This window comes from Aptenodytes patagonicus, chromosome 17 (genome assembly GCF_965638725.1).
Source record: "Aptenodytes patagonicus chromosome 17, bAptPat1.pri.cur, whole genome shotgun sequence".
NCBI classification, from domain to species: Eukaryota; Metazoa; Chordata; class Aves; order Sphenisciformes; family Spheniscidae; genus Aptenodytes; species Aptenodytes patagonicus.
This window is the reverse complement of record NC_134965.1, coordinates 288441-298499: the sequence shown is the minus strand read 5'-3', so window position 1 is coordinate 298499 and position 10059 is coordinate 288441. Positions and strand designations below refer to the sequence as shown.

The window sequence follows — 10059 nt, the reverse complement described above, 5'->3', positions numbered from 1 at the left end:
TGACTTTGAAATCACGTTTCTGCACGATCAAAGCATGACTGTGCAGACAGACAGGTAGCGAGGAACAAATCCTGACAGACGCAGCCTCCCAGCAGGAGTGGGACCTTGGCACCAGGACATTGCCACAGCTTTTGACCCTGGGCTGTAAACGTGGTGATGATATGGGAAGAGTTCTCCCACATGACAGGTCCCTTCTGAACACTCCTGTGCAGATCACAGGTCTTTTATCTCAGTGTAACTAGATTTAATTTTCTTACATCCATTCCTGTGAGAACCACTCAAGGCTTTTTCCCTCCACAAGCCCCAAGACTCCAGTCCTAGCACCTGACATGGGATTTCTTGGGTCTCAGTGGGAGCACATCAGAGATACAGAACAGACATTCATTAATGGAGAATGAGCTCAAGGAAGCAAATTTATTGGGATGCTTTACCAGACACTGCAGAGAGGCACAGAGTATATGGAAATTTGTGGCATGTAGCTTTTTTGCTTGCTGTGAGTTCTGGAGGCAGCTAAGAAACTGGTGAAAAGTCACTCCAGGGCTGAGTGTCTTCCTCCCACAGGGGAGGTACATGTGGAATCCACAAATTTCACAAGTGCTTTTTTTTATTCTTGATTATGAACATCATAACAAGGAATCATTGGCAAGCACAGGGGAAAAGAGCTGAGTGGGGAGAGCCTGCACTCAGAGAGGGGAAATGGAAAGTGGCATTTCACTAAAACCCTACTACCCTTGAGCTCCCCTCTCTGCTCCAGAAAGGCTCAAGCTCTTTGGCCATGCAGAGCCTTCACAGAGTGTCCAGTGTGGACAGGAGGGGGAAGAAGCACTAACAATACGGAGCTGGTTTGATGAGGATAAGGGAGGATTTGCAGTTCCCTTTGCACAGGCTGCCCCATGTCATTCCACCCTTGAAATTCAGCCGTACAGAATAACACGCCGAGTACCACCACCCGCCCTCATAGCTGTAGGCACAGTTCTTACTGTAAGTGTCCTGATCCCGATCCTTTGTGGAGAACTTCATGTTGTCATGCATGGTGTTGGGATTGTCTGAGGTCATGGCATCCCCCGCTGTCCCTGTGTAGGAGCCCAGCCTCAGCCGGTAGCCGTGGGACTCATCTTCCAGGCTGAAAAGGTTGTAGTCTGCGAAATTGGTGTTGTCCGTGGAGTCCTGGATGACAAACCTGACCTGGTAGACCTTCTGCTTGGCAATCTGATAGATGTACTCAGTGCCCAGCCAGTACTCGCTGCGCACGCTCCCAAAGCCGTACTTGTAGGTACTCCAGGACTCGGCCCAGGTGACTGGTGTGTCTTTCTGGTTCCTCTGGATGACCGTCCAGCCCCCGTTTGTCACATTCATTTCACAGTACACCACGAGGTGGTGGAGCCCTTTTGGCTGGATGATGTAGACACCGCTGCGGCTGCCAGCAGGGATCTCGCTGCAGTCCTTGGGCCAACCTGGGGCAGGAAAGAGAGATGGTTATTAAATTCCACACAAACTGAAAGCGCCTGATGTTTCTTTAGTGCCTATATCCTCTTGCACAGACATTCTTGGGCTGTATTCCTGCCATCTGCTCACAGGAGTAAATCAAAGTCTTGAAATGATCCGTGTAAGAGTTGGGCTTCATATATTTCCAAGACAGGTTTCAAACTGATGGGGACACACTGCCAAAATATCTTGGCCTGGTGAGACCAAGCCAGACATTACCTTCACCCAGCACACGATGCACCCTAGCCCAGGTTGGATTCAGTCTTGCAGTGCTGTGGTGATTTGCCTGTAGCATGCAGGTGATGTATTACCACACAGACAACTGCAAATCTGGGTTATAAAGCCATTTGCTGTTACAGCATGGAGGCTTTAGAGCTTTACAGTAGCCTCAGAAACCCTGGAGAGAGTGTGATCAAGACACCCATATTGCTAATAGTTAAATCAGCCCTTGTGATCTCAATAGGGCAAATCCATTGGTTTTCTCTGGGCCTACCCAAGTAGCTCTTTAGACACTTCCTGACTTGTTTGATTTGATGATGATCTTTCTGTGCTCCAGAGTGTCAGCCCCTTATACAACAAACAGCTGAATGCACCTACACCCTTCTGGGAAGGGACTTAGTCTGCTCCCAGTATCTCTGCTACTGGTTATTCCTACCCAGATTAAGACCTATCTTGTGGTCCTATGGGCTAATGTTGACTCAGTCAGTTCAGTAACACAGTCCGTCCCTGTCTTACCCAGTCTCCTCATCAACTGTATAGTGAAAATAGGAAAATAACCAATCACCACTTCCCAAAGGCCAATAATGAATCACCACTTTCCAGTTTGGATCTTCAGGTGGAAAATTCCTCATGCTAAAGATCCTCATCAACTACTGAGTCCAGGACATGGCTAGTAATAGAGTCCCCCTGAGGTTATGAACTGTGGCACCTCTGCAGCCCATCAGAAAATCAACATTTTTCCTGGGAGGAGCCAGTGCACATGTAGGACATGGGCTAAGGTGGCTGAGAGCTCTTCATGAGCCCAGCAATGGTGAAACCTTATGAGTAGATGTACTCCTTTGAGAAGAGACTTACCATGGCCTGCTGGTGGGTGCGGGGCAATGTCTCTGACCTGTCGAACATGATTGTCACCATTATCTGAATTAACAAGAACAGAGGAGACAGGAGTGAGTGTTGAGAGTAGACATGTCAAATGCCTGCTGGGAGAGCATGATCTTCTCCAGATGATATTCCTGTTTTTCTGTTGTTGTTCCTAATTCCAGAGGGACTTTACCATTTCAGATATCAGCCAGTTGGTAGTTTGGGGGAATTTACGTAGTGTTAGAATGGGGCAGATGATTCCTCGGTGAGAAGGAATTGGTCACACTCTGTGGGGGAAAGTCCCCAAATGGTGGTGGCAACACTGGAAAGACGGTTGTTAAAGTGCAGCAGAAGCAGTTAGGAAGGGACTCAGGAAGAAGAGGGATTAGAGGGGGAAGAAACACGAGAGAAGACACAAGAAAACTGGTGCAAGTATCAGGAATTGGGAGAGGGGCTCTGCTCAGCTGGGTCAGAAGGGAATTTGAAGGGTTTGCTGGAAGAGAGGATGGTTTAGAGTGAATTAATGCAATTCTTTTGCAAGGACATCTTCTGTGTATCCACTGACAGCTATAAAACAGAAGAATGAATCACAGGCTTATGGAATCACAAAAGCCATTCCTGTCCCCTCTCTGAAACAGATGCCTAACCCTGCAGCCGCTGCTCTCTGACATCCTCAAATATCTGCTCCCTGCTTTCACTCTCAGATGGTGCTTCCCTATCCCCTCCCTTATGAATTGTTTAACTTAAGTCTCTTGCACTGTGTATAAGCCCATTCCTTCTCATACTACACCCAGAGTACACTTTTTCCTACAGACAGACTGCAATATTGCTATCACTTCCTCCTCCATGGTCTTCTGATTTTGGGGCTAAACCATTCAGTTCTTCAGCCTTCCCTGACACAGTCTGCCTGCCAGATTTTTGACCCCTTTCCTTTTGACTCTCTCCAAACATGTCTCAAAGCCAACCAGTGAACATGGTGGTTGGCCTGAGCCTGTGTGGAGCGGGAAACACTCATGTAATGTGGTCTAGAGGACTTTCCTACCATGGTATTTACTTTTACTGCAGCCATATGAAGCTGTTCACTCATGTTTGTTTTGTAAGCCACAGTCTGCCCCTGCTCCTTTCTGCCTTCACTTCCCATCCATTTGGAAGCACTCCTCCCCAAGGCAAGACTTTCGAATGTTAGCCTGTCTTCTCTGGCATGCCTCCCTGCTTACCCATCTTGCATTCATGCTGCTCATGTTTTCAGAGCACCCTACCAGTGGTCTGGGTGAGAGATGAATGTGAAGCCCAGAGCACACCCTACTTTCTTTCTCTACTCAGACTTGCAGTTCTTGGTGAAGCGCAAGCTCTTGTCTCAGTCATGGGTGCTCCCTGTGTTGGCAGTTTCCTGACAACTGACCTTTGCAGTGAAGGCTGATGTGAAACCAGCGTCAAACACTTGGACCTTGAGCTCTTCTGCCAAGAACTCTTCCTCCTCCCTTAGAAGGGAACCAGCTCTTTCTGTCGCGTCATGTCCCACCCACAGCCCCCAGTTCTATTCCAGGAGCATTTCTTGGAGGCTTCCTCATTGCTCCAATATATCCTGGTATTTGTAGGTTACTCTGTGCCATCATCTGGCTGATTGCTCTGTGTCAGTGCCATCGCTTAGGCTCTTTGTATTGACTTCACTCAGTTCCTCTTTGTATTCATTTCTCTCTTGAATTCAGTTCTCCACTGACCTTGTGATTTACAGAGGTGGCTACTATTCTCCATGTCCTCAAAACACAGTGATTGTTTGCCTTAACATCTTTAACACTGCTTCTCCAAGGAAGAGCCCATGGCCCACAACACCCTTGGCTTCGTCTTGCTGCCAATGAGACCAAACCTGCCCTTCTCCTGGGATCCTGTGAACTCTGGGCTTTGGACTATGGAACTCACTTATGGGCAGAACTTCATGCCAGACAGGAGAAGAGACAGGCAGCAAGCAGGGGAGGACTCTGAGATGACTCTTCTTCCAGTAAGACAGCCTACATTGCCTTGGCATTGCCCACACATAGAGCAGTATTTAGTCCTTCCCCTGTGTCACAGGGGTGTGGTTAGGCTGGTGAGGAGGTCTGTGTAGGATCTGACTGAACGTGACCTTGTTTGTCTCTCCCTATTGTAGTGGTATACTTACCGAGCTGGGAGGACTCTGGGGGAACATTCATAATTTCATCCAGCGTGCCATTGAGGAGATGCAAGTTTTTTATGTCAAAGGCAGGAAGAGATGCTGCCAGGGCCAGAAGGCAGGTGAAAAGCAGGACACAAAGGTGCTGGGTAGCTGAAATGGGAAGAGATTGGAAAAAGAAGAAAGAGATCATAACTCTTCTAGTACAGAGCCATGAATCCCATTTGATTCCTTTACTTGCAGAGGCAGAGTAAAATAGGAAAATAAAATTCTTTATTTGTAGAGCTCCCTCTTGGAGCCTGTTGTGGTTTGACTCCATAGCCCCAATTCACTCATTTAGATGAACTGTCATATACTCATTGTCAGGAGTCTTTAGTGGTGGCACCTGCTGTTGGTGGTTTTTGAGACAGAAAATGTGTGAAAACCTTGTCCAAACCCGAAGTGACTGTAATCAGAAATCCCTGTAAAAACCAAGTCTCGGAGCTGGAGATAACAAGCAGGGTGAGCACGGAGGGAGAAATCCCCTTTCCTCCCAGCTCCCATCACGCTCTCGTGACACACTCACATGGCGTAAGCTGGGACTACACCTGCCTCCAGTCCAGGTTTGTGGGCAGTAAGAACCCAGATGTCTGGGTAGGAGCAAGCCCCAGGCAGGGCTGTGTGTATTTCTCTGCTCTGCATGAAAGCAGCATGACTAGGAGGGGCAGCACAAACTTTCAAGAATTACTGCCTGGCTGGTGTAAGTTATGTCTTTATATGGTTATATGGCTACTTCAAAATTTCCATATGTAGCCAGCTGCTCTGGTTTGTTCTTGTTCAGAGCAGCTGGGGAAACCAGCACACTTTTTACAATATTAAATCAAAATAAAATAATAGAAAGTTTATCATGATTCCTAGAGAGTGGGGCATTCTGGAGACACCTGCCCATGGGGAAATCTGTTCATGGTATGATAGATGTAGCTCACCCTGGCAGATTACCAATGTGATCCCTCCACTGTTTGAAAAGGAGCAGAGCCAAACCTATTGCATGGCCCTGGGATACCTGGGTTTGGCACCATTCCCTAAGATGGCTGAGAAGGAAAACGATCAATGATGCCGGCCTGGAAGCGCTCTGTGCAATTGCAGCCACCCTAGAGATAAGCACCCCTTTCTGGGAATGCTCAGAGCTGTCCCAATCATTTGTGCTGGTTACAGTTTTACAGCAAAGGTCTTTTAAACACACTTCAGTCCAACTGATTTGCTTCTCAATTCCTATATAATATTTAGTGTCCTCATACACTTCTGTTTAGAGGCATGTTTAAAGACATCTCTTCTTTAGACCACCAGAGAAGCAACGCTCCCTCCACTGCTGGCCCATTCCCCCATGAATAGCCATCAAAGGGCTGGGTAGGAAGGAGATGCAGGGGAGAGGATCAGCCTCTCCTGGGTGTTCTTCTGGGGATAGCAGTGTGCTTTTGAGCATCTAACCTCCATCTAACCTGTTCAATATTGCTCCTTAAGCAAGAATATCTAAAAAATCTGTTTTCTATTCTAGGGTATTTAATACTTTCCTTGGAGAACTGAAAATTACTGTTTGGTAAAGACAAAAATTACTTTGGTAAAGACTGTTTGGTAAATATGAGGCTTGTAAAATGGGCTATCTGGCACTCCAGGGCTACACTGATACAGCCTGAAAATAGCAGAACATGTAGACTTCTGCTCCAGTTCCCAGCCCAGGGCACAGTGAGTCCGGACAATGTAATGGACTTAGTGCTGGGATGACTGGGGTGTGGGGAGAAGAGAGCCCTGCAGAAGACAAAGTGCCGGGATGCCCTGTGACCTGCAGCCACACACAGTGGTGCCGTCCCCTCCCATCCCATCCCACACTCACCCATGCCGTTTCTGCAGGGACCCTGCGGAGTGGGAAGCCGAGCAGGTTTGGCCTGGCTGGAGGGGTGTCCAGCCCGAAAGTTATAGGGCTCAGCAGGTGAGGGGGTGGAGGCACGAGACCCAAACCACAGCACTTGTCCTCTGGTTGGCAACACAACTAGTGGTTTACGGCTTATTTGCTCTTCATCATTAAGTGATATGTCCTCAATCAATGAAGGCTGTGTCTCACAAAGGTGAAGAGCTTTCTTCAGAGGCAAAGCAAATAATTTGGTGCCAATAAGCAAATGCCTTAAAACAACCGCGATTTACAGTGCCTGGCTGCCCCCCTGCCCCGGCAGGGTTTCCCCAGGGAACGGCATCCTCTGGGCACCTCTGCACATTTCAACTCATAAGTAAATACCCAGATGACATTCCCCCTCCTGGATGGAAATCAAACATCAGGCGTAAATCACTCTCTCCAGAGCCCAACAGCCACTGGGGACCCCATTAGACCCTTCAGGGAAGAGGTACTCTAGTGTTCCTGGCAAATTGTGCACCGAACTTCAGAAAGTGCCACTCCAGGTGCCTCCTGACGTGCCTGGCCTGCCACCACCATGCTGCTTCTTGTGCAACATGCACTGTGGTCTCCCCTGGCAGCACAGCCCTTGCAGCAGTCACAAGGGAGTTTTGGGAATCGTGACGTGACACTGATGTAAAATGGTCTCACTTCAAGCCCCTCTCTGCTACGAGGAGTGCTTAGACCATAGATTTCTTACAGAAAATGCCAGGCCATCCTTTTCCTAGGGATTGATACCCGCAGTATTCTGAGTTATGAGGACTCCTGTACACCAGCATCCACCTTGTGCTGGACAGCACAAGATGGCCAGAGCCTGCGGAGGAGCAGGCTGGGATTTTGTCACAGGCTGTGACAAAAGTTTGCTTGCAGCATGGCTGCCTCATCATGGAGGCTCCTGTGCATGCCCTGCTATGTTGCTGCTTCTGCTCAACAGCAGATGCAAGTAAAGGCAGGCAGCAACACTCAGCAGAGCTTCGCCAACAGCTTCCAGTCCCTGACCAGCTTTTCCAGGAGGCTGTGGATGGTGTTTGGGTTAGGATGTGCAAAGCAGACAAGGGGAAGGCCATATAGAGGGGATTTCTCTGAAACCCCATCTGTGTCCCGGGGCCCAGCTCCTGCTCAGTATATGTTTGATATTGAAAAAGCCACAGTTGTGGCACAGATCTGTTATTGCTATATCCTGGGCTGCATCTGGAAAAATGCAGCCAGGAGGGTGAGGGAAAGGATTATTCACTTCCATGTGTGAGACGACAGCTGGCGTGCTCTGTCCTGTGTGGGGCTCCCCTGTACACAGCAGCGACTAAAACTCCAGGGGTCCAGCTAAGACCACCAAGACAGCTGAGGCAGGAGCACATGACGTATGTGGACAGACTGGCAAAGATGGGCTCGTTCAGCCTGGAGAAGGGAAGGCTGAGATGGGATCTCGTTGCTGCCTACAGCTACCTGGTGGGAGGGTGGAGAGCAGACAAAGTCAGGCTTCTCAGAGCATTGTGTCTTGTTTTGGACCCCTCATTACAAGAAACGACCTGGCAGGACGGAGCTCCACCAGCAAGGGCATTGCCTCCTTGGGGTTCACCCTTGGCTTCTGACTTGCTTGCCTGTGGGGAGCAGCCAACCTTTGCTGCTCCCAGAGAGCTGGCTCATGCCTTCATTCTCCTCCCTTGAGTCCTGCATGGTGCCCGCTCCTCCTCTGCCTGTCTGGAGTGCAACCACTGGTTGTTGTCTTCAGCTCTGCTTCCAACCTGTATCTGCTCAGAATTCCTCTTGCAGCTGTCTTCTTAGAAAGGTCCCATGTCAGCATGATTTAGAAAACCTTTGTTTGATAGCTTTGAAAACACCATCCACCGTAATATTTGAGCTAAGGTCAAAACAGGGGTCTCTGCTGGACTGTAGATAAGCTGTCCTGTTGACTCACTCTTTCTTTGAAGGAAATACCATTTGCATCTATTCGGAGCAGCTCAGTGGACCCTGCTGTACACAGGGGCACGGGAGGACTTTCTCTCCATGACCTGTGGAGCCCATGTTCCTGCTGCATCTGGCAGCCCTGTTGCCAGCAGTGATCCCAGTGGTGGCTCACCAGCAGCAGCCTGCCTGTCAGCCCTGGCACAGGCACCCCACCACACCTGAGCCACTGCATTGCTCAGAGCTGGTGTTAGCTCCGGTGGCAGCCCATGGGAGCCCCTAAGTCACCCACTTCCCTTGCCCCCAAAGAAAGGGGACATGGCCCCTCTGCCTGGGGTCCTTCTTCCCAGGGCAGCTTGGGCCCTCCTCCCTCCATAGACTTGGGAGTGCTGCTTTCATGATTCTCCCAAACTAAATGAGGCTGCAGACAAGGGCTCCCAACCTCTAACCAAGCAAGCAGGGGTGAGAGCTAAGGGTGCAGACGGAAGTTGATTCAAGGATCCCTTACCTCGGAGAGGTCTGGATGCTGCTGTCCATCCAGACCTGCAAGTTGCACTGCCTGATGTGGGCTCCTGCAGTATGGAAAGTTTGGTGGGAGCCTCAGCTTGGCACTGGCTTGCTGCGAACACCAGATTTAAAGCTGTGCCATGAAGAAGACATCTGGTCAGTAGGCTACTGAAACCAACACAGGAGGAGAAAGTAGAAGGGCCACATCTTTATCCTCTTAAAATTGCCTTGACAAAGTGATGAAGCCATCTGCACCTTCTGGCACCAAGAACAGCCCTCCCAAACAATCTGTCCTGAGAGCATTTTGCTCCTGTAGAGGGAGCAACCCCTGGTCAACATTGCTGGGGCCGGGGGGGGGGGGTGGATCTGCAGGGTCTCACCAGGCCAAAGACAAGGATTGGGAAGGAGAATGGCAAAGGGACCCACAGGCACCTGCTTGTTACCTGGAGCCCTTGCCCTCTACTCAGAGCATGCAGATTGGGGTGCCAGGGGACACTGTGTGATACAGTGATTTCTGGATGCTGGATGCTGGTTCCAGCCCAATAGGTTAACTCATTGGTCCTGAAACCTGCCAGTGGAGAGTTAGCAAGCAGGCACGTCTCTTGAGGACCTGTCCTCATCTTTCCAAGGTCACCTAATCTCTCCTCCTTTGCTAGTTTCTGTGTGTATGTCCTTAAAAAGCTGGGTCTTTCCACTTCAGTTTGATCATGGCTCTCCAGAATTTGCTCCAAGTGGGCCATTCACATATAGTGTTTGTGTAGCTGAGAGAGTCAATAATTGAAAAGGGGATTATTTTGTACTTCTCTGGCAGGAAGGGCATGCCTCCCTCCCCTCAGGGGGTTTAGTTGTGTTGTCATGGGATCCGAAAAATGCTTGGGTCACAGTCTGCAAGTGCCTCCTTGTGCCTCTACAAACAACAAATGTGAAGACAAGTGGGTGTGTGCAGTGCCTATAAAGTCACCCTGGAAACCTCGGCATGGGAGGGTGCACCACTGGGTTCCTGCTCTCTGCT

The 10059-nt window shown here is 49.5% G+C and overlaps 1 protein-coding gene across 1 annotated transcript; it reads right to left on the bottom strand.

The window, feature by feature from the left end:
- Positions 1-825: 825 nt before the first annotated feature.
- LOC143168450 (fibrinogen-like protein 1-like protein) lies at positions 826-6588 on the bottom strand. Its single transcript, XM_076354891.1, has 4 exons — positions 6585-6588; positions 4724-4867; positions 2560-2622; positions 826-1454 (listed from the first exon to the last, which is right to left on the bottom strand). The coding sequence occupies exons 1-4, from the start codon at positions 6586-6588 to the stop codon at positions 826-828; spliced, it is 840 nt and encodes a 279-aa protein (XP_076211006.1).
- Between the last annotated feature and the right edge of the window lie 3471 nt (positions 6589-10059).